This window comes from Stegodyphus dumicola, chromosome 3, assembly GCF_044657685.1.
Source record: "Stegodyphus dumicola isolate Sdum_Otavi_A_Nest chromosome 3, ASM4465768v1".
NCBI classification, from domain to species: domain Eukaryota; kingdom Metazoa; phylum Arthropoda; class Arachnida; order Araneae; family Eresidae; genus Stegodyphus; species Stegodyphus dumicola.
In genome coordinates, this window is record NC_140770.1 from 49,669,598 (window position 1) to 49,694,808 (window position 25,211).

The 25,211-nt window shown below is 33.5% G+C and overlaps 1 protein-coding gene across 2 annotated transcripts in view; it reads right to left on the reverse strand.

The window, feature by feature from the left end:
- The window catches only part of LOC118180875 (BAR/IMD domain-containing adapter protein 2-like), a 259,049-nt gene extending 234,747 nt beyond the window's left edge, over nt 1-24,302 (reverse strand). The window contains exon 1 of one of the 2 annotated variants that reach the window (XM_035349934.2): nt 24,039-24,302. In XM_035349934.2, coding sequence (XP_035205825.1) covers nt 24,039-24,086 — 48 coding nt within the window. In that variant the 5' untranslated portion in view covers nt 24,087-24,302. The remainder of the gene's footprint in view (nt 1-24,038) is intronic. The other variant, XM_035349935.2, reaches the window with a different exon arrangement.
- Nucleotides 24,303-25,211: the final 909 nt, after the last annotated feature.

Genomic DNA, 25,211 nt, shown 5'->3' on the forward strand with positions numbered 1-25,211 from the left:
AGATGATAAACAGTGCATGCAGGCGTAACGGAGGACAGAGCGAAAGGGAAAGAATACAGCTTTTACGGGTTAGTGTGACTTTCACTAGCTTCTGCATATTTGATACAAATGTTACAAAACACACGAAAAAAATCCTACTGTTTTTGCAGATTATGAAAAGACTACCATTAAGCTAATCTAGAAACAATTTATCAAATCCTCAAAAAAGCGTCACTAATCCTTTCCTTTTTTGACGGTGGACAGTTTTCAAACTGTGATTAGAATTTTAAAAAAGGAATCCTCCTCAGGTCACTTAGCAGTTTGCCCTATTTTCATCTTCACGGACTTAGCAATGCATCTGTAATTTTGTCGGTCATTTGGTATATTTACACACATTAACATGGCTTAAACATTATCCTCTTGTTAACTCATGACTTGCCTTAAAAACTGAAGTGTATGTTAAGTTCCAGAAAATCGTGCAGCTGCAGCTTTAGAAGTAATACATTTAAACAAAGATTTTTTTTTTTTAATTTGAAAGATTTTAGATTTTCGTATTATGCCCAAAGGGAATTTTTTAACATTTTGTGTGTTACCTTTATTTACTAAATTATGTTCTTCGCGTTTAAACCGTAAAATTCAATTCAACAGCAATATCACAAAATAATTTAAAAAGAGCATATCTTAAGAATTTGCGATACACAGTTCCGCGCGCTGGAGATAAAAAGGTTCCCCCCCCCGTAGAGTGTTGCCTTTGCTCGCTTTTAAATCGTCGAGTTTGTTAATCAAAAATACGTTAATGTTTTACAAAATATGAAATCGATAAGAAAACAAATTCCAATTTTGGGCTTTCAGATGCACATATTCTCAGTAGGTTTACATCATTCATAATTTAATGGCTCTAGGTACTGTTGTTTTATCACAATGCGAGAAACATGCATACATTTATGCAGATTCTTCATTATTTAATTTCTTCAAATATAATACAGGGTGCTAACATTCGGTGGCAACAATTTGAAAAGTGAAACGGACTTTCAGAGTAATTCGACACAAAATCGCAAAACGAAAACAATATCCCCCAGGGACAAAGCCCCTTTGGACTAAAAAACATACTTTTATTTAATGATCTTCTTTTACGTGCAGTTTCGCACTACGACACCTTACACAGTTTCGTGCGCTGGAGATAAAAGTACTTTTTTTTTTCGTACAGTGCAGTCAATTGCTCGCTTAGAAATCGTTGAGTTTCTTGATCAAAAATTTGTTAACGTTTAAAAAGTATAATATAGATAATACAACAAATTCGAAATTCAGGATTCGGGATTCCAGGTGCCCATATTCGCGTGGATGACAACGCTATTCAAAATTTGATAGCTGTAGATAACGTTGTTTTTTCACAATGCTAGAAATATACACACATTTTTGCAAATTCTTCATTATTTAATTTCTTTAAATATAATACAGGGCAATAAGAGTTGATGACAACAATACGAAAAGTGATTTGAATATTTAAACTGGTTCCACGAAAAAATGACTTTTCCAGACCAATACCCGTTATTAAGTTTACATTAATCATAAAAGCTAATTTAAAGCAGGAAATAGTTTATTATTTCACGTGAGGTTAAAAAAAAGATAAAAATGCTAGCAATTTTCATGATAAAATATTTTCATGTTAATTAACATTATGACGTAAAACAATAACTTCTAATGCTCTCTTTGAGACAATGAAACAATACTGAAAAGCAAAAATACAGTTTTATGATTTAGTTAACTACATGTGAATTTTATTATATGAAAAACATTCAATTTTTAAAGCTGAATGAATTTGATTAATTCACTAATTAATGAAGCGAACATTATTCTTATATGGTGCTGTACAGGCAGATACTTACATAACGCTTCAGCTAATTATAATTTCAAATTCTGGGAACCAAGTTTTGTGAAAACAACCAATACGCATAACAACAGAACAAAACTGATATATTCTGAACCGGATTTTCATAATGGACGTGTAGCATTCTCATTTTGCTTCCACACTTTGCTAACACTACTCTATTTTTCATCGAAATGAATTGTTATAAACACGTGTAAAAACCACAAATGTGATCAAGGATGGGCACTTTCATTACCACGATTCTCCATCATTAAAATTTATATTACAGGCACATATTACACTTGTATATATCCACTAGGTATGCACATAACAAAAAAAAAAGGTTAGGATAATAAACGATTTATTATAATTGCAGAACAATTCCAAAATTGCTGAACTTCACATCTGTATGTAGGAAGAATTCCGCTACGTTCTCTTTTCGTGTAATCGTAAAACTTATTTTCTGTACGCACTCATTGTATTAAATGACAGCTTTGTATTTAAGCTTGAAATAGTGCCTAATGTATAATAAAAAATTACTCTTCCATGATGACTTCAGCGAAATCTTTCACAGTAATTGTTGTTTAACAGTAGTGTTGTTCGTCACACATGATGTACAACGGATTCCGAAGGTATTCGTCAAACTTATAAATCTGGTACATTAGAGCAATAATTGCGCTGACCAGAGAAAAGAAACACATAATTAAGCGATTTCATATAATAATTGTGAAACAAGTAAAAAAAAAAAAAAAAAAAAAAAACACCTATCTGAAATTCTCAACTTCTGCTTAAAATGTTACAAAAACAAATAATAATGATAAATAAATAAATAAATAAAATAAAATTACACCTATAAACAAACACAGGGTGTAAACTAACAAAACAAAAGTATTCGGCCACTGGCTGTAAATTAGCATTTATTCATTAGAGTTTTCTTACTTTCTATCTACTCATAAGACTGCTGTCTAGAACACACTAACATTATCAGCTCTGAGGGCAATCTGCTGTTATTTAGTTCCAATTCTGTTTGAAAAGCTTTGCAGAAATTTTCTTTAACGCATTGATGGCGGCGCTGATTCACTGTTCTTTTCGTTTCGTGGTCCGTCCATTTTGTCAATCCCTCTAGAGAAGTAATAATACCAAAAAATAAATAAATAAATTGTACGAAGGATTCACGTACGAAGAAAGACGACAAAACGATGCAAAGAATGCTTAGCAAGCCTAAAAGGTACTCAGTACGCCACGAATAGAGCAAAGAACGTAACAACATATTACGATAACTGCAAGGGCAAAGGCGGCACTTTGTTTAGCCTGGTTTAAAAAATTGCGTAAAAAATTAATAATTATATTTAATGTGTAAGTTAAAATTTTAAATTATTTATTTTGTATTGAATGGTTGATTATAATGTTGAAATGTTCATGTATACTGTTGAATAATTAAAATAAAATTTTGTACTACGTATTTTTTTATCTACATTAGTAAGTCAAACCGGCCCGCGGAACAGTAAATGTCCAATGGGACTCAAATCTCGTAACTGAGGTAGAGTTATAAGACACTTAGGAATATTACATAAATGCGTAGCCTCGTATGCAGTACCGTGAATTTCGGATCTTTGTCCTACTATAAAACGAAGTATTTGTTAAACCTTAATTTCCTGGCACCATTTTTGAATTACCCCCCCCCCAATATAGTATATTATTGATCCCATAATACCATCTATCTCTTTGCAGCTGAAATAACATTTCTAAAACCTAACTCCCTCCATACTTGACGATGAAAATGTGTCGTCAGAATGCTCGTACGCACTGATATAGGTTGTGATTACTTAAGAGAAATCATAATGAGAGAAACAACAGCTCAAGCATACCCTTCACCAGAGGTTCAAACATTTTCGTCTTTCCATGGAATTCGAATTTTCAGTTGTCACAGAAAATAACAGGATTGCAAAATTTCTGATGTTAGCAGAGATTTTTGTAAAATCCGTTCTATTTTTCCTATTATTCACACTAATCCACAGTTTCCTTCTGGTTTCCGAGTTACGATTTCGTAATATTCGACTCTTTTTAACAATATTTAAATTCGTACAGAAAATGAAGCAACTCAAAAGGAATTTCCCTGGCTAAGTTCAGCAGGATTTCCCTTCGGCACGAATAACAACAATTCGCATCTCTTCGCAACGATCAGAATATCTAATAATTCACTTCTGAATTTATTGTTCAAGTTTCCTTGTTGACAGTTTTTCTATGCACTTCATACTACTGGAAGTTGAATTTTAATCGATTTGGAAATCCGTCTTTGCAAAAACTATTTTCTTTCTTATTGATGATGATTTCTATTTTACTCAAAATCTCTCTCCCATTTTCACCATTTTGAAACTCAAAAGAACAACTTCTCCATACTAAATTTGATATCACCTTAAATAAACTATTTATTCAAAAAACCTAAGAAACTTGTAGTTTGAGTACTGAAGGAAGAATGTAATTATTATATTTAGAAACTTGCATTTTTTTAAGACGGCCGAATAGTTTTGGGTTAGTTCAGTTCTTTTCATTGCTTCTCGATACTGTTTTCCCGAGTTTTGAAATAATTTATTTTACTTTTGTACATAATATTAGAACAAATAAAAAACTAAGATAATAAATTATTCTCTTTTTTTATTGCATTTAGTATTTTAACTCGATTCAAAACAATTAAAAATTTAAGATAATAAGTTAATCTCTTATTTCTAAGGCATTTAGTGCTTAAACTCGTTTAAAGACGCAAATTTTTAATAGTCGAATACTTCGTGACTCTGGGTAAGAGAACTGTAAATATGGACTGTATAATGTTTCCCAGTTCTACTTGAACTCAATCCCACCGTGTATATAATTTTAATCAGGATTATCGGGTACATAGAACGCACATGGAAATCATTAAAGCTCATGTAAACAGCACGTTAATATTGTATGAAAACAGTTTATATAATGAATGTAATCACCAGCACCTTGTATATTTATGTAATGAACCTTGTGTGTGCGTATACAGGGTGTTTATAAAGTCCCAGACCCATTTTGATGTTTAATAACTCATAAAATAATGAAGATATAAACAAACTTATGGCATTTATTGATGGTATAACTTGTATATTTCCCTTTTCAGGTTTGAATATCTTTACTTTTGTAAATATCGTCTGCGCGTGTGGTTAATTTCACATAATTTCATTTACCAGTATAAATATCTGTACTTCTCTATATATCGTCTGCTTATTAATTGCATTTTTATCTCTTTTGGTTTTGGTTACCTGATATAACGCCGCTGGACTTTTTTTCTTTGGGGATTTGTAAAGAACAACGTTTACAGGAGAAGAGTGTCGAACACTGATGAACTTAAAACCAGAATTACAACCGCAATAGCCTCTGTGGATGCCGACATGCTTGCCGGTACAAGGCGTGAAATTCAATATCGAATTGATATTCTCCGTGCGACAAAGGGGGCACACGTGGAAGTTCATTGACAAGGGTCGTGAAACTTGTTGAGTCTATGTAACCATTTATGTTATTATTAATTTTAATCTATATTTATTATTTTATGAGTTATTAAACATCAAAATGGGTCTTTATAAAATGGACTTTATAAACACCCTGCATTATGAACCTTATATGTTATGTACATCTTGCACAAAACAAGGGGACAGTTCTATATCTCCCGTTCTACTGGACTGATTGTCGAACTTACTGAGATTTTCCATGTCTGGAAAGCGCGATTTAGGATATACAGCTCTAATTATTTGAACTCCGACAATTCGAATCGCTGATTATCCGAATCGCTTTCAGAATTAACTGAAGAAGATAAGGAGTAAAAGGAAAAAGATGCTCAAGAAAAGAAAAGGGCAGAGACAGGAGAAGATGTGGGTGACGTGCCACTTGAGACATGAAGAAACATTCTTTTGAGAAAATTCCTGGATGTTTAGAAGTTAGTACTGAGGATGCAGCAGAATGGATGGATGTGTGATTCGTCAGACCCTGAGTTTCAAATTCTAAATGATGAAAAACTTATTGAAAGTGTGAGAGAAGATTACCTTAACGTCGAAGTTGAAGCAGACACGGGACCATCAGCTAGTGAATCTTCTGCCGGCTTTGAAAGTGCATTGAAGTGAATGGAGCGTCAGCCCGAATGTGACCACATGCAACTTCTCATTAAGCAGCGGATGCGCGACTTAGCTGCCCGAAAACGGATGAAGACAGTCAAAAAGTTTACTTTGACCGAGATGTTCAGCAAGCAATGACTTTAAGCACTTATAAGTATACTGTACAGTACGCTAAAGTATACTGTACAGCACGCTATGTAAAAGTATTGCCTTTTCATTGTATTGATTAAAACCTCTTTTTCTTTAAAAATAGTTTTTTCCTCCAATTTTCAATATACAGTAATTAATTAAAGTGTACGTAGACCCTTTCTTCAGAAAAAATCCAGTTATTCGAATGGTGTCTGGTCCCAATTGATTCGGATAATTCGAATTCTACTGTTTATTAAGATTTCGATATAGCACTGTTCTAACATAGGTATTTTGACATAAAATCGGACTTTTTCTGACATTTTTCCATATTTCGATTCCTACGACTCAAATTATGTCAGCGTGCAAAGTTTCTTATAAATCGCACGAGTAGTTTTTAATAATTGAATTTGGTGTATATATTTATTAATATCTCTTTTTTTATTAAACTTATTTGATTCTTCCTTTCACATTTTAAAATTTATTTTCATCTCTACATATAATAAAAGAAAGAGTGTCTGTGTGTGTGTCGTTTGCGCTGCGTGTAAGCTAATAGACCTACGGCTAGGAAATTTGGTACATAGGTGCATCTAGACAGGAGTCAGGGCACCTCGAAGCGATTTTTTTCGAAATTCGAATTACAATTTTTTTAATTTTATGTTTTGTGACGAAACCGCGTCATTTTGAGACATAATGGGCTATAGGAAAGCGAGATTTTACTCTACACGCTCCATTTTCACATGGTCATGAAACGTAGGCACTTAGCTATTTTACGAACTTAAAATAAATTTCGTGTTTCAATAAATCGATTAAATACGAATTTATTTAACAAAGGGAGCTTAACACCTTTTTAACTGGATTTTTTCTCAAAAAGTTTATTTTAAAATATGTACAGTTTATTTTTCTTTGATTTTTGGACACGTTAAACTTTTATCCTTGCGACTGCTTTTACAGAAAGAATTTTGGAAAAATTATAATATTTTGTATTTTTAAACGTTTTTTTAAATGAAGCTTCCGAGTACACTTCTCACGTCTTTAAAAATGTGATTTTGGCAACAATTTTCCTGTCTTATTGTTGTTGATAGATTTTTGATAAAATCACATCATTTTGAATAGTTTCATTCTTTTAGTAATATGGGTTTGGCAACAATTTTTCATCGTATTTCTTATATCACTATTTTTAAGAGATTGGCATAGATTTTTGATGAAATCGCATCCTTTTTAATTGTTTCATTCTTTTATAAATATGGGTTTGGCAACAATTTTTCATCGTATTTCTTATGTCACTGTTTTTAAGAGATTGGCATATTTCATTGTCATTTTTATATACATATAATACATTTTTATTGATTTTTTTTTTATAAAGTTGTTCTGCAGATTAAAATTCTGTGCGGAATTTTATGTTTTTTTAGTTGCTTTCATGTTATTTTTTGCTTATTTCATTGTTTAAAAGATATTGAAAAGTTTTGCATGATTTTTTTTTCTTCAACGGAAAGTTGGTTAATTTTTTATTAGGATAATTGAAAATATGAGATAAAATATCATTAATTATACTTTGTTTTCAGAATTTTTTGTTTTTTGTATTATTTTATGTTATTTATTGCTCATTTCACTGTTTTGAAGATACTGAAAAGTTTTGAGTGATTTGTTTTTCGGAAACAAAGTTCTTAACCTCCTTTATACCATTTGAGTTCTTAAGATTTTGCAAAGGGAAGTTGTTTAATTTATTTATTAGGATAATTAATATTTGTATTAAGGGATATTGCTTATTTCATTGTAATTTTGTTATGCGTAATAATTTTTTTATGATGTTGTTTTGCAGAGTAAAATTCTACGCAGTTTTTAAATTTAACGTTTGGTGTTCCCTTCAGCCATTTTTCCGTTACATTTAAAAGCCAGGCGAAGGCTGGCAGCGAAGCTGCTAGTTACAAATAAAGTTCACGCAGGTTTCATGATTATTTTTAAATAATTTTTTAAATTATTTTAAAATCATTTTTAAATTATCATGCCATTTCTGAAAAACATTTGTATTAGAACCTATAATATTTTTATTATCTTAAAATAGATGTATTTCTAAGCATACCTGCAAACAATTAAGAGTTTCTAATTCAAATTTTCCTAAGATAAACGTGAATTTGCATATTGGTGCTTTTGAAATTTGACATATTCGTGATAAGCGATAATAACGCCAAATGTGCTTTAGGCACTTGTTAAAAGTTATTTGAAAGTATGAACGATGACCTTTTTTCCCCTCGTACGGAATGAAAAATAAAAGGAAAGGAAATTAAGTTGCTATAAATTAAGAATTTCGCCAAGTGAATTAATTATTCTTAGCGCAAACGGAAAAAAATGCGCCAAGGTTAACTTTTAAATTTCTGCATAATTTTCTCACCAAAAATTACAAAATTTAATATCTAAGCATAGTTTGAATCGTAGAATCGAAATATGGGAAAAGTTGGTATGTTATTTCAGAAAAAGCCCGATTTTGTGTCAAAATAGCTATGTTAGAACAATGCTATATCTAAATCTGATACTTATCCTAAAGTCGCGCCTTCGAGACGTGGAAAACGTAAGTTAAATTTCTGCAATCGTTCCAGTAGAACGGAGTATATAGAACTGTTCCATTATTTTGTGCAAGGTGTACCTTGCGTATTTATGCAGGTCCTGTAATCCGTAAATCTTGATTAGTCACAGTAATTAACACCGCCCATTTTCACCCTCAGGTTTGCCATCTGCCTGGATGACCATTCATTGGAAAGACATTACTTAAAGGTGAGGTCAGTGGTCATCCTTTTTTTATTTGCTCACAGTTTACATTTTCCAGCTTATACGCCTACTAAGATAAAAATATTCTGAAGAACGGTTAACTGCATATTTATAACCGATTCGAAATTTAATCTGCTTCACTCTAATACGCCAAGTTTTCATACAAAAATGGTTCTAGGCATGTAACACATACGTGTTTCAATACTCTCGTATTTCAGTACACTCCTATTTCAATATATAATTTTCTTATCTGTAAAATTATTTTGATTTATGCTGGGAGGCTTTTAGAATACCTACAGAAACAGGATATTACAGATATCTCCTACTCTACCTTATGCGACCGGACTGTTATTTAGTGCATTTCCTAAAGCAAGAACAATGAAGACCGGGAAAAATACAGTTGTGGAGATAAAAATGCTATCTATTGCGCAAAACTGAAGACAATATTTGGCACAAAAAATAGCAAAGATTTGATAGCGCTTATCTAAGGTACAGTGCCTAATCACTGCTCAGTAGAAAAACGGCTCCGATTAGGCATGTATTCCTGAGAAAATTTGAAATCTTTGACGATAAGATAATTTAAATTATGACAGATACACAGAGATCAGAACAGATTTCATATAATATTAACACTTTTTGTCAATGTTTGCTCTTTCTTGTTTACTGTTCTCATGACTACAATTAGATTGGATTTTTAATTCTTTAAACACAGAGTTAAAAATTGGTTTTTGCAAAATTATAAAAGAAGGAAATAAACACGATGACTGAAGTGTCTGAAAACTGCTGACGGCAGGAGGAATCGAAATTTAATGTCGATTACGGTTGAGAGTACTAAGAGTTAGTTACATGATGGTGATAAAATCAGCAAGGCTACCATATTTGATTCTTGCTCGAAATTAAGCCAAGTAATATAGTAATTTAAGGTAGAATTTTCTTACATGATGGTGGACAAAGACACTGATTGAAAAAAACACGACATGTAATAAATGCAGCATGGAATTGGCAGCCTACGAGCGTTCTGAGATGGAAATAATCTAGCATGACACCGTCGCTCCCGGAGATCATTTTCATAAGTGTCGAAAGAAGCGTCATACCGTTATTTTGCGGTAATTTGGATTGACAAGTAATTATGAATTCAGGTCCCACTAATATGTTGCTTTTATTTCAATTCGCCATTGATAAAGAATAAAGCATTGTCAATGAACAGAATTCTTTGTGGCAGCGTAGGCCTCGCATGAAACTTCTCCGGAATCCATATTTTTGAGTACTGGTGTTTGGTGTCATCTTAAAATTTTGCCTCAGTCATTTATTTGTAATATCGAAGCAGCCCAATTGAACATAGGCTGATATCATTCACGAAGTCACTTGGTACATTATTTTGTGGTAACGGCGTTTCATATACCGGGTGATCAAAAAGTCAGTATAAATTTGAAAACTTAATAAATCACGGAATAATGTAGATAGAGAGGTAAAAATTGACACACATACTTAGAATGACATGAGGTTTTATTAGAAAAGCAATAATCTGATCAGAAAAGCAATAATTAGCATAACAAATTAAGACAAAGCAAAGATGATTTTCTTTACTGGAAATGCTCAATATGTTCACCATCATTCCTCAACAATAGCTGTAGTCGAGGAATAATGTCGTGAAGAGCACTGTAAAGCATGTCCGGAGTTATGGTGAGGCAATGGCGTCGGATGCTGTCTTTCAGCATCCCTAGAGATGTCGGTCGATCACGATACATTTCAGGTAACCCCAAAGCCAATAATCGCACGGACTGAGGTCTGGGGACCTGGGAGGCCAAGCATGACGAAAGTGGCGGCTGAGCACACGATCATCACCAAACGACGCGCGCAAGAGATCTTTCACGCGTCTAGCAATGTGGGGTGGAGCGCCATCCTGCATAAAAGTCGTACGTTCCAGCAGGTGTTTATCAGCCAGGCTGGGGACGATGCGATTCTGTAACATATCGGCGTACCTCTCATCCGCCACGGTAGCAGTTACAAAACCAGAATCACGCATTTCCTCGAAAAACAAAAGGCCCGATAACAGTAAACTTTTTTTTGGTTCTAATAAAACCCCATATCATTCTAAGTATGTGTGTCAATTTTTACCTCTGTATCTACATTATTCCGTGATTTATTAAGTTTTCAAATTTATACTGACTTTTTGATCACCCGGTATATTAGTTATTAGACCGTTCGTTGAAATTTTCTGATGTTAACTGCAATGCTTGTCATGCGTGTTTCTTTCTTCATTGGAGTCTTTTCTGCAGCTTATCACTAGGAGCAGTAAATAGTTGAACTGGACTGAAAGCTGTTATTCACTTACTATTCGCAATGAACAGTTATAAAAAAAGATAGATGATTATAACAGTTTTACTTAACTTCAATATAAATGTTATTTAATTTAAACTAGCGTAAGTACTCGATATTAGTTAAGTTAGATTGAGAGTAATGCCTCTAACAACAGAGAGAAAATCCTTCTCTAATAACGATGCAAAAAGTACGATTCATAGTCATTCATACATTTCTCAGTCTGATGCGATATGGAATCCATATAAAAATTTCGATAGAAAAATAAGCTAATTCTCTCTCATTATATCAGCAACAATGGCGCGCAGTTTTTAATGATTTTCGTCTTTCTAATCAAATGGTCGTAAAAGAACAAGTTGCATCCAATATTTCACCTATATTCGACTTTAGCCGATTAAATGTGGCAAAACATGTATCATAATTGATCAGAAATCAATAACGGAAACACACAGACGTTGTTCTTTATATGTATAGATTTTGTAAAATTTACAAATTTTTTAATAATAAACTCTACGATTAGAAACCGAGCAGTAGCAACACTTTTCGAAATAAAGCACTTTTATCTCCAACGCGCAACACTGTTGCCACTCGGAAAAATGAGTGCGAAAATTAACACTCTCAGAGTTTTTGATTAATATTTCGGTTGCTTAAAGTCGTACGAAGATGGGAATAGCCGAAATGGCTTCCCACGAATTTTCGGAATCGGGGATAATGTATTTAATGTTTGGCAACGCTAGTTTTATTTCATCGTAAAACTTCGAAATTTTTTATTAACAAACTATAGAATTTGAAAGCGAGCAGCGGCAACAACGTTTGAAATAAAGCAGCTTGTGAGACTGTTGCCACTCCGAAAAATGAGAGCGAAAATGATCGTTTTTCTGAGTTTTTAATTAAGAATTGTAAAAGGTTTGGTGACGATAGCTATAGTAGTAGTGACTGAGCTATTAGAGGTCAAACACACAGACTTTCTTCCTTATAATATTGCTACGGATTTGGTATTTAAATAGTTAATGTTAGTAGACTTATAAATTTAATTGTTTTATTCCCCGTGCAGTGCAGCGCGTGACGAATATTATAAGAAAGCTAAGCCGGAAAAATTAAAAATACAAGAGTACGTGCATTTAACATTTAATAAGTAAATATCTCTTTTTGACTTCGAGAAAGTTCCAGAAAATTCTCGCGCATTTAAAAAGCTTATATAAGCGGCATGAAAACCTCTCAATTCGTAGTTGCTGTTTGTTTGTTTGTTGTTTTAAGAGTTTGTTTAGAAAAGTGCTCTTGTTGACTGTAGCGAATTCGTGGATTAGCTTTCTCTAGCTATTTTGTATTAAATTCTCTTGAACGTTTGAGTAGTTAAAAGATAACTACTGTGAAATATTGTAATACTGCACGAATATCTGAGGAAAATTTAAGCATTTTTGTTGTAATAATAATAAATTTTGTTCATTTTTCATCGGACTTGTGCATTCATTACATAACGAACCAGTACGCACGCAACAATATATATATTGTTGTGTGCGTACGGGTTCGTTATGAAATGAATGCACAAGTCCGATGAAAAATGAACAAAAATTTATTATTATCACAACAGAAATGCTTAAAATTTCTCAAATTATCATGCAGTATCACAATATCTCACAGTAGTTATCTTTTAACTACTTAAATGTACAATAGAACGTAATTCAAAACAGCTAAAGAACGCTAATCCGCGAATTCGCTATAATCAACAACGGCAGTTTTCTAAACAACAACAAACTAAGCAACTACTACAAACTGAGATGTTTTCCTCCTTTTATAAGATTTTAAAATCACGCGCTAGAATTTTCCAGTACTTTCTCGAAATCAAAAAGAGATATTTATTTATTTAACGCACGCGCTCTTGTATTTTTAATTTTTCCGGCTTAGCTTTCTTTTAATATTCGTCACGCGCTGCACTGCGCGAGAAATAAAACCATTTAATTTATAATTGAACTAACATTAGCTTTTTTAAATACCAAATTCGTAACACTGCCCCCTTCCCAAGGACTGCACGTCCCGGGCAGTACAATCCCTGGACAGGAAGCTAAACTTACAACTGTGGCATAAATGCAACTGAGGCATAAACATTACATTACAATATCAAACAATATAAACAATAAATGCAATAACTAACTTAAACAAATCAAATGCTATCAAATACTAAATACAAAACAAATACTAAATACAAATCAAATACTAAATGCAAATCAATTACTAAATACAAATCAAATACTAAATACACATTTATAAACAAAAAGGACCATGGTCTGATACTATTTACAATTATTTACATTACGTACTATGGCCATAGTAATGAGCTGACCTGTCGTAAGAGTTCGAAGACTCACGGATCCGAACCACGACGTCATTCGTGTTCAGCACTGTATATGGACCATCCGAAGGTGACTGTAATTTAGGACTCAGTCCTTTTCGTTGAATCGGGTTCCACAACCACACCTTGTCTCCTTTGTTGGATCTCTGTCTAGTAGCTCTTGTGTCGCATCTGGTCTTCATTTTCTCCGTCGCCAAGTTGACTCGCTTTCGTGCAGAACGGTGCATCCCCTCAAACCGGGCCTGGGCGTCTTGGATGTGTTCCTCAGGCGATGAAGGCGCATCCGTAGGGCGACTAAACAGGCGGTCACAAGGCAGACGAAGGTCTCGACAGAAGAGCTTCTGGGATGGAGAATAGCTGGTAGTCTTGAGTTTCTTTTCGACCCTGGTATGATTTCGGCAGCTTCCCGAGTTCGATCTTTCGGACAAGGCGTCGACATTTCCAGGCGAGGATCCCTTTTGAGGATGGATAGTCATGCCATCAGATGCTGAAAGCAGCTTATTGTTTTTGAAATCTAAGGAAAAATTGTATTTCCTTAAAAAGTCCAATCCGAGTATGCATGGATCTGTAATATCCGCCACATATGCCGTGTGATGGTAGGCGGCACTTCCAAACGTGATGTTTACGTTTAACTTCCCAATTATGTCGATCTTGTTACCAGACGCAGTCTGAAGGGTAACACAGGATGGCGTCCAAATAAGTTTATCTTTAAACTGCTCAGCTAAATCTTTCCTAATGATGGTAACATTAGCTCCCGTGTCAATGATCATATTGCAAGGAACTCCATCGATATTCCCATTGATGGACAGTCCGTTATTGTTGCCACTCACTATAGAGATCTTAAGCGCTTTAAAACAGGGTTTTTCATTATCTGGCAACCTCCGTTCCTTGATATGGTCATTAATTTGTTTCCTGCGTCGTTGCTCAGAAATTGTCTCAATTTTCGTACCCTGGGGTGTTCTGCAATTCTTTCGTACGTGGCCTTCAGCTCCACAGTTCCAGCACTTTGGTTTCTTGTCAGTCCTTTTCCTTCCCGTGGCATTTAATTGTCTGTTTAAATCGTATGCCTTATTTTCCGTGCTCTGGGGAGTTCTGCAGTTCCTTCGTACCTTCAACACCGCAATTCCAGCACTTTAGGGTCGGTTTTGTTTCACCACTATTCCGTCTTAAAGCATTCACTGGTCTTGTCAACTCATCCGTTTCATTATCCGTGCCCTGGGGTGTTCTGCAATGCCGTCGTAGGTGACCTTCAGAACCACATCTCCAACATCTTACAGCCACTTTGTTCTCACTGCTACTCCGTATCAAAGCATCGACTTGTCTGGATAAATCATCTAAACGAGCCATCAATTGGTCCCCTGGGTCGTGGACTCGCACAGCTCTGACTGGGTAGCGATCCCTAAGAGTTGCTTGCTGGGCTGCCTCCAATTTCACGGCGTACAACAGAGCGCTTTTTACATCCTTTACATCTGCCATTCGCAGTGCTTTCTGTATTTCAGGGTCCCGGATGCCATCGATGAAATATTGCAGCGACAGAATTTCCCTCGTTTCTCTCGGGCACTCCGTAAATGCGAGGTGGGACAGCCTTTCAACATCCGTGGCGAGTTCTTGGAGTGATTCGGTGGGCTTCTGTTGACGGGATTTTAATTGAAGCCTGCTGTAGTCCTTTAAACACTTCTCCCCAAAGCGCAACTCCAAGGCGCCGGACAGAGCTTCGAAATCTAACCTTTTGTTTTCGGGAAGAGTCTGAAGGATATCCGCTGCGTCGGCTCTTAGAGAAGCGGCGAGATGACAGGCCTTAGCTTGGGAATCCCATCCATTCGCATCCGCAACGATAGAAAATTGTGTCCTATACACCTGCCAGGAGGTCTTCCCATCATATGTAGATAGTTTCAGAACGGAACGAGCAGGCATCGATAAAAATTTGAAACCTTCAGAATTGTTTCCTACCGTCGCTATGCACTTCTTTAGGCTGTCAACTTCTTTGGCGACGGCATCAGAAACCCTATCATCAATTTGTTGTTCGACGGCAGAAACTCTCTCTTCTATATGTTCTTTTACAGAAGAAATTCTTTCTTCTACTTGTTCTTTTACCGAAGAAACTCTTTCTTCTATTTGTCCAACTTTAGTTTCAACCGCGTCTATTCTGCCTTCCATAGCCTCAAATTTATTTTCTATTACGCAGGTAATTTCTCTTTTCATTTCGTCCTGACCTGCTTTCATCTCATTTTTAAGAGATTTCATCTCTTCCTTAACGGATTCCTGGCCCAATTTCATTTCTCCTTTAACGGATTCCTGGCCCAACTTCATTTGTTCCTGTGCCGCTTTCATTTCTTCCTTGAGGGATTCCTGGCCCAATTTCATTTCTTCTTTAAATGAGGCAAAGGCTGATATTAAATGCCTTAAATGCTCTTCCATCGCTCTTGTTATTGGCATTCAAATCCCACTTCTGACACCAAAAATTTTTGTGTGCGTACGGGTTCGTTATGAAATGAATGCACAAGTCCGATGAAAAATGAACAAAAATTTATTATTATCACAACAGAAATGCTTAAAATTTCTCAAATTATCATGCAGTATCACAATATCTCACAGTAGTTATCTTTTAACTACTTAAATGTACAATAGAACGTAATTCAAAACAGCTAAAGAACGCTAATCCGCGAATTCGCTATAATCAACAACGGCAGTTTTCTAAACAACAACAAACTAAGCAACTACTACAAACTGAGATGTTTTCCTCCTTTTATAAGATTTTAAAATCACGCGCTAGAATTTTCCAGTACTTTCTCGAAATCAAAAAGAGATATTTATTTATTTAACGCACGCGCTCTTGTATTTTTAATTTTTCCGGCTTAGCTTTCTTTTAATATTTGTCACGCGCTGCACTGCGCGAGAAATAAAACCATTTAATTTATAATTGAACTAACATTAGCTTTTTTAAATACCAAATTCGTAACAATATATTTTGAGGAAAGTGCTTGTTTCATTGTCTGAATTAAGCGTTTCTTTTAGCGTTTTTCTGATTTATTACTAAAACTTTCTCTTATCGCAATCGTAAATTTTAACACAATATGAATATTTTATATTTATGTTGCTGAACGCGTTTTATTCATTAAAATTTATATAACTGTTACATATTATTATTATTGCTTATTTATGAGATATAAAATTATTAAAAATATTTCCGCAGCTAGAAAAGTTTCAATAATAAAATTATGAAGTTAATAAAAACAATGCGTATGGGATTATCAAAACAAGTATATACACAGGCATTTCTTTTGTTGGTACTTAAGTATTAGCATAACTACCTTAGCAGAAGTCGCCAAATTTTCAGAATGCGCCAAATTCTGGCAAACGCGTGTAAAACACTTCAGTTTTAAAATGCAAAGTGGGCCTTTTTTTTCCGTGTGTGTGTGTTTCATTCAGAGTTCCAACAGTTTTATGAACATATGATACTTTTGTTTTTACTTTTTTAAGTAACTCAATTTCTAAATATGATCTTGTGGGATTTGTGAAGAAGAAGAAACTGCGGTTGAAAACATAAAATATGTACTTATGTAATAAATAATTGTTCGCAATTATAACTTATGAGTCTTTAATATCTGAAAAAAATATCGTCCGATTACTGCACAAATATGTTTTGCTTGTACAATTAATTAATGCTATTAATAATTTGCATGATTTGATTACAGAAACCAGGAAAGAAAAATGTATTTGAAATTTATATTTCGTCGGTGTTTGGAGATCGCAGAAAACGTAATCGCAGTCAAAATACGTTACTAATCGGATAACAATCGGCCAGTTTTTTTTTATGCTAGTAAATAAACATAATTCATCATCATTAGATTTCTTAAACTTCTTTTGAATCATAACTACTGTCTAAATTAATGTGCATATAGTTAGATGAATACGACAGAGATTAAGAGCTTGGTTGTACAACAAACGCAGACACTTCTGACATTTGGCACCACCTGAAAATTGTGGTAGTAACGAACAACTATTGTCACACTTTTAGTCAGCTGATTATTTACATTAGTTTAGTTTATGTGATTACGGCAAAGCCTCTTGGGAAGTGGTGTATTTAATTATGGCAAAGCACACTAAGGCTATCTGCCTCAGGGGAGGGATGCCTTCGTGGAGGACTTTCTAAGGGAAACTGGCTCGTATACACGTTACACAGGGGGAAAACCACGAAAACGCCCATGCAGCCAGCCCGTTCGCGGGATTCGAACCTCGGACCGAACTACCAGTGTTCAGCGACTTTACCGCTCGGCCACTGGTGGGCCCCAAAGCCTCTTGGGCTATTTGCTTAATGGGAGGGAAATCTTCGTGGAGGATTTTATAACGGGAAACTGGCTCGCATATACGTTCTAAGGAAAACCGACTCGTATACACATGAGGAAAACCACGAAAATGTCCACGCACCCAGCCTCTTCGCGTGATTCGAATCTCGGACCGAACTACCAGTGTTCAGCGACGTTACTGCTCGGCCGCTGGTGGGCCATTTATTTACAACAAACCATGCGAAAGATAACTTGCCTTAGAAGAGATTCCATCGTGAAAAACTCTTCAGTTACCGATTGGTTAACACTGCTGGAGTTCGACCTCAACCGATCCTCAGCGAAGGGGCTTGCTGCATGAATTGGGTAACTCTGCCCTACATGTTATCGAATGTTCAGTCAGAATCATGCGCAATTAGCAGTTGTAAAAAGAACTTTAAAGGAATGCAATACCGTATTTGCCAGCGTATAAGAAGCACATTTTTTTCTTTAAAAATAGGTCTGAAAAACGGGGTGCGTTTTTATACGTCGATATTTCATTCCTGGAAATTTCCTCTATTCGGAATTATGCGATTTTTTTCTTGTTTCTTTGCGGAGTGTTAGAATATTACCGTTACGTAGAGCTCAGTGAATGCGCATGCGCTGTCTTCGACGATCATAGCTGGATTCGTTTAAACCTTAAACTTTCCAACTTTCGTTAACCACTTTTATAAGTGTGTGAAATTTCTACTGTTCCAATTTCCTTAAATTTCTTGGCAAGTTATGGCTCAAAAACAACGTCGGCATTGCTATAACATAGCGTACGAGCTACGTGTGATTGCGTATTCTAAGAGAACATGGAAACACTGTATGGTACAGAGGACAATCTGTTGTATGTGGATGATGTCTGAGTTTTGACGAAGATTAAAAGGTCTTCTTTCCCAGATAGATTGGGTATTTGCAGAAAGTATTACTTTGTATTTGTATCACTTTATATTTAAAATACTGTAAATGATCAGTAATAAAATTTCATCCTTTAAAAACGTGTATAAAAAAAAAAGGGTGCGTCTTATAACGCCGGCAAATACGCTAATTCAAAGTCAGAGCGTTCACATACAAATGCTGCAGTTATAAATAACTGTGAAATAGGTGATCTCAATTAACTATTTTAGCATCGAAATTTGGATGTTCTTGATTACTAATTGAATTGCAAGCGTACAGTAAAATAAATGAGTGTAAACTAAGATCCCATCGCTGTAATCTTTATCCCCTACACGATATTTTGTAATTAATGTACTGCACAAAAATTTAAAACTACATTCCCTCTCGTCTCTCTCTCCTATTTAAATTTCGAAACATGCACAAAGCATGTTCTTATACGTTTTGCATTAAAAAAAAGATAACGCATATGGAAACTAATGATTCATGGCAATGCGATAATCTGAGTTTAACATACGTCTTATGATTTTACACACAACAGGAAATCCATATCCAATTTTGATAAATATAAATAACAAACCACAAATATTGACTGATTTTATGACTAAAGCGGCTGTCATTTTTTATGGTGATGACAGTTAATCTATTATTGAAAATTACTTAATGCATGACAAAATCCATGTAGGAAACTTTTATCTGGACATATGATCCGATGAATCTGAACATATCGATATAAAAGTTTCCACTTTGCCGAAAACTAAGAAAATAGAATAGCTTGTATACGTCAATGGAAAACAAATTGCAGGATTAATGGCAGCGTCATAACCGGATCTTTGGTTTTCATTCCGTGAAGAAGTATATTTGGATAAAAAGGGTTCTGCAGTTAAAAATATCTCATTTATGAACATACTATTTTCTGTAAATAACTTGTACAACTAGCAAGTGAGCAGTAACATAAAACTGAATGATGACAGCATCTTTGAATTTCTCAGAATGTTATACCTTGGTGTAAAAACTATTATATTCTTTCAAGTTTAATCATAATCCCCCTCCCCCAGGAATCAATAGAAAATGGAACTAAATTTAAAGCAAATTTTCTTATTTACAATTCTGCGAATAAGAATTTTGTTTTCAATACAGGTCATTAAATTTGATATGTACTCAAGCCAGTGGTTCTCAACTTTTTTGCCCCGTGCACACCTTTAACCATCGCTAGATGATGCTTTTCCCCCTCCTCGTTTACAAAAATCGAAAAATACATGTATACAATTTATTTAAATTATTTTTTTATTTGCTATATAAATTAAACAAGAAAAAGCATAAAATATGTTGATAAATACCAACTTGAATAAAAACGGTTTTCTGATATTCATACACTACAACTTAATACTTAACAGATAAATAAAAGACTGACTGACAGCAACCCCCCCCGAAACTATGAAATTTCCCCCTCTTGAGAGCTCCCTCCTGCTGTATACATTACAGTTAGGATCCCTCTTATCCAGTCTCTCTTTAACCGCAACATGTTTTGCCAAAAAACTTCCTTACAAATCAAATTTCCATCCCAGATATAGGAAACTGCACAATGTATGTTCAGAAGCATCTGTCATTTTTAATTTACGCAAATTAATAAATATTTATTCACAAATGTAAGATAAAAATTTAAGAATAAATATTTACTTATAAATGTAAGATAAAATATAAGAATAAATCTCTTTCAGAACAGAGCTTGCATTTATAAGCATATATAAATGCATTTATAGAATGTATAATATGCATGGATTATCAGCATATATAAATGCAAGATCTGTTCTTAAACAACAGCATTTATAAGTACACCTTCTATTCTTAAATAATTAATACACTACTTACAAATCTTTCTGAACTGCATCACTGCAAAATTTATATTTCTGATTCCGCTACTGATTCATACGCTTATAAATAATGGCTAAAATTTAGTTCTTCTAGCCATTAGTAATGCCAAATTTTGCGGACCAAAAAACTTAATTAACCCACAGAAATACATCAGAACTATAACTTCATCATTATCAGTTTGACATTAATAGCTATCTCCAAATTCTTGAGTGTTCTCTCGCTATTCACGCCTAACGTAAAATCTGCGGCTTCTGCTCTAATGCAAATTCCATTTCTATGAATTGGGATATCTATCTATATCATTATTAAACAGCTCACACTGCTGTATTTAATATAAAAAAAAATGATCTCTGTAGGATCTCAAAAGCTGCCTGTTTTTTCAGTAAGAAATCACTGGTACTGTGCTTTCATGCTACGACGACGATCTGAAAATTTGTATTAAATAAAATATATTCGTTCATTTTTTTATTTTGATTTATAATACAACCAATTTTCTGTTCGTTTGGCTTGCCATTTATTTACCCGTTAAATGTTATCGCCTAATGGTTGATACGGATTTGAAACTGTTTCTCTTCCAGTAAAAAAAAAAAAAAAAAAAAAAAAATTAAATTAAATTCTGTAAATACTATGAGGTAGTACATTCCACAAATGTATTTAAACAATAAATATAGTCTACAAAGGAAAATGATATAATAAATTCTATAAAAGAAATGTATTCTATAAATGATTTTAAAACATTAAAGCCATTTAATCTTCCCACCTCTAACACAAACATAACGTAGAATACTTCCTCCAACATTTTACTTTAACATCACACTGTATTATGACAGTATAATCTCAAACTCTAATTAACACGGTCTAAAAATAGCTGACGGGCAGCAATAGTAATAATAAAAAGAAAAACCTAAATAAAATCTGTTTACTAAATTTAAAAACCTTTTACTACATAATTTTAAAAACAGAAGTGTAAAAATGACGCAAAGAAAAATTCAAATTTAAAAAATCTAACTTTGAGCTTCGGAAAAAAATGTTTACATGTGTTGCAACTCCCTCTACATACAGTACTAGCTTTACTGTTGCGAAGTTTAGTTTCCCTAGATTGGCAACAAGAAAAAACGTAAATAAAAAAAAAAAAAAAAAAAAGAGTTCGCTTTGATGTTATAACTCTAACGTCTTCTTTTATTATTGTGAATCAAAAATTGCAATATGCTTAATCCATTCTGGAATTATCATTCAAGTTATTAAATTATTCCATATACTGACTGAGCACAAAGTTTACAACACACTTACACGCACTCCCAAACAAAATGATTATTTTCATTTCAAAAATTCGTAGTTGAAGATTCTTTTGATAAGTTAATAATAATTAACCAAATTCGTATCTTCAAATTTTTTAGTAAGATTTACATGACAGCATAAATTAACTAGCTCCATTTGTAGATAGATTTTCCGAAGCGTTACTCACGTTAATTTTCGGTAACAAAAATATAAAATTGTACTCCAAACCATCAAAATCCTAAACCTTTTCTTCAAATTCTCCCATAATAATACTAATTAATTTACAGGAAAATGCTTCGGGAGCCGCCGGTCTTAGACCACTGGCACTGATTGCTTCATGATTCAAGACGTATTTATATAATTTAAAATAAACGTAAGCATGTTTAAAAAATTACATATATCATAAATTATGTTTTGTTTTAAAATTAAAATGGTTTCATATCATCATCAAAACAAAATATACATTTTGTTTTAAAATTAAAATGGTCTCTACTTCAGTTAAGCTTTTTTTAAAGTCCATTCATATCATCATCAAAACAAAATATACATTTTGTTTTAAAATTAAAATGGTCTCTACTTCAGTTAAGCTTTTTTTAAAGTCCATAACAATCATTTTCGAAATTTTAAAGCTACAGAGCCTTAATAAAATTTTTGAATTTCAGATATGAGCAGGAAATTAGGTCCGACAGGATGCACTCCCTTTTTCTACCAATATGCTTCATTGAAAACAATTCTCTTATAAAAGAAACGTTACACCCAATTCTTGCTAACTGACGCTATTCCAATTGTGATTCTGAGAAAGCGAATATATTACACAGTTCTTTTTCACTACGTGAGTAGAATCCGGAAATGATTACAGCCGGCTTAAACCGCTCAATGATAAATCCTTCAAATCAAAATTATCACACAAATGTATCGCTTCTTGCATTTCATAAGAAACCTTTGAAACTGGTGCTGCCGATTCATGATTTATTTTTTCAAGATCGGAAGGTTTTTCAAGAGCATTTTCATATAACCTTCGTTGGAACTTGGGCTATTCCAGTAATCCACATTCACATATGCGAAACATATAAGGAGCTTATGAAAAAAAATTAATACTTAGATATACATTATGTAAAATATTATCAAAACACGCTATGTAATTTACACAAACAGGCTATTTATTTTTTAATTAAATATTAAAATTTAAATTAGAAGTTACAACTGAAAACGTTTAAATATCTTTTCAAATTATACATATGGAACAATTAAATCAAATATCTAGCAAAATTCACTAAAGAAATGGCCCTTTTTTTCATGTCTAACCTTATATGAACTTTATTAGTATGTAAAAAACGGAAATTTATTTTCTAATGAAATAATTATACCAAAATACTGGAAAAAAGTGAAATACAATACGAACCAAAATCAAATATCTTCTTTTTAATCAGTAATATGGGAATTTGAATGATATACATATATTATAAAAATAAATACTTATAAACATGGCAAACGTCGGCTTCACTATCGACATTTTTTTAAAGGAAACATTTTCTTTTTAAAAAATAAGATTGAATTTAGAAAATGGTACTAAATCAAAACACAGCCTCTCACTTAGAAAGATGAAAGGGGGAATCAATGCGGCTACAAATCAATAATAAAACTTAAAATACAGCAATGGGAATCGAAAGTGCCTTTTACAGTTTGTAAACATTAGTATTACAATGATCAAGGCATATAAAAAATAGGCCAAATGAAATTTAAAGCTACTGGGAATTTGCCCCATTAATAGACTAATTTAATAAAGAACGTTACTAGTAACACTTCACAACACAGGTAGGTAAAGCTGAGCACAGAAACGAAATTAAAGGGAATATTACGAAGTTATCAGCAATATCATGAAACACCAAACTAAATCACTTTTATTATTAGTAACAAAATATAATGCAGCGTTATTCACTTATTTTTCTCCGTTTTATGTTTTAAACTTTCCCCACACGCACACACAATCCTAAAAAAAAGTTTCATGAATCAAAATTTTGCGCCGGCTCCAAACTAATGTACTGAACAACAACAGATGCCGAAAACCTGTTCTCATGCTGTAAGAGAAACTAAATGGAAAGAACGTTACTTAAGATCGCACAATTAAAAAAAATAATTCAAGAACATACCTTGTACGTCATATCCACAATTTTTGCTGTGTTTTCACTGGTATCCATGATCCACTGATTTGTTTTATCCAATTAAATTTTCACTGTCAACGTTTAATAAAAAGCGAAATTCCGAAAGCCTCCAGTACTCTTTTAGAAACGCAGCGCGATTGACAGAAACAGTTACTCAGGGCAGCAAAAAAGGAGACTGAATAATACCCACCTAATTTTTTACCTGATAGATGACAGCATAAGCCAAATACATCACTAACTGATAACACCGAGCGAACGAAGTCCAAGTGAGGCTCAACAGGTTGCAGTAAAAAACACGTGCTGCGGCGTGCGTTTAATGACGCCAGAAATGGCGCCAAGTCATGCCAAATGAGAACGCAGTCGATTTCAAAATCGCAGCTTGCAGTTTCATCTTGAAAACACGGTCCCTTAATTTTCCGTTGGCGGGGGAAGAAAAACGAAGCGTTAAGTGCATCTGCTCATCTAAATTGTTTAAAATAATAGTTTATCATTAACTATATTATAATTAACAAGTTTTACAAATTATATTTGCTTATGCATATCAAAAATTAGAATATTATTCATACAGATTTCAATGCAAAAAGAATATTTTGAGAACAAAGATTTTTAAGGATTTACAGTAGGAAATTAATACAAAAAATTTATGTTTAAGTACCTTAAAAAGAAGCTATCCAACACGCCATCATCTAATAGGTATGGATCAAATTTATATTTTTTAAATATTAAGTGAATTCTGTCCTAGAATAGTTATCGAAATAATTGAACATCGGTAACAGGAAAAAAAAAAACATAGCAAAACTTTTCACTGTGACCAGTTTTCCTAGACGAACTTCTCTGGAGTAACCAGTATTTGTTATGTAGAACATAAATAAACATTCGAATTGAATGCCACTTCCATAGAATGCCAGAATCGTTTAGAATAATTTATACAAATTTCTATTTTTAATGCAAACGCATTCTGTATAGTTATTATTATAATTATATAATAAATAATGTCTAAATTTATTCATAAACATGGTTTCCGATGTTTCGCAAAATGTTCTTTGTTCTCAGTACTTGAAAAAAAGATGTAAAATTTCTGGATATATATTAATAAGCCTTAGCCAATTAAATAAAAGTTCAACAATATTCGGATTACGTAACTTATAGTAGAACTTTAAA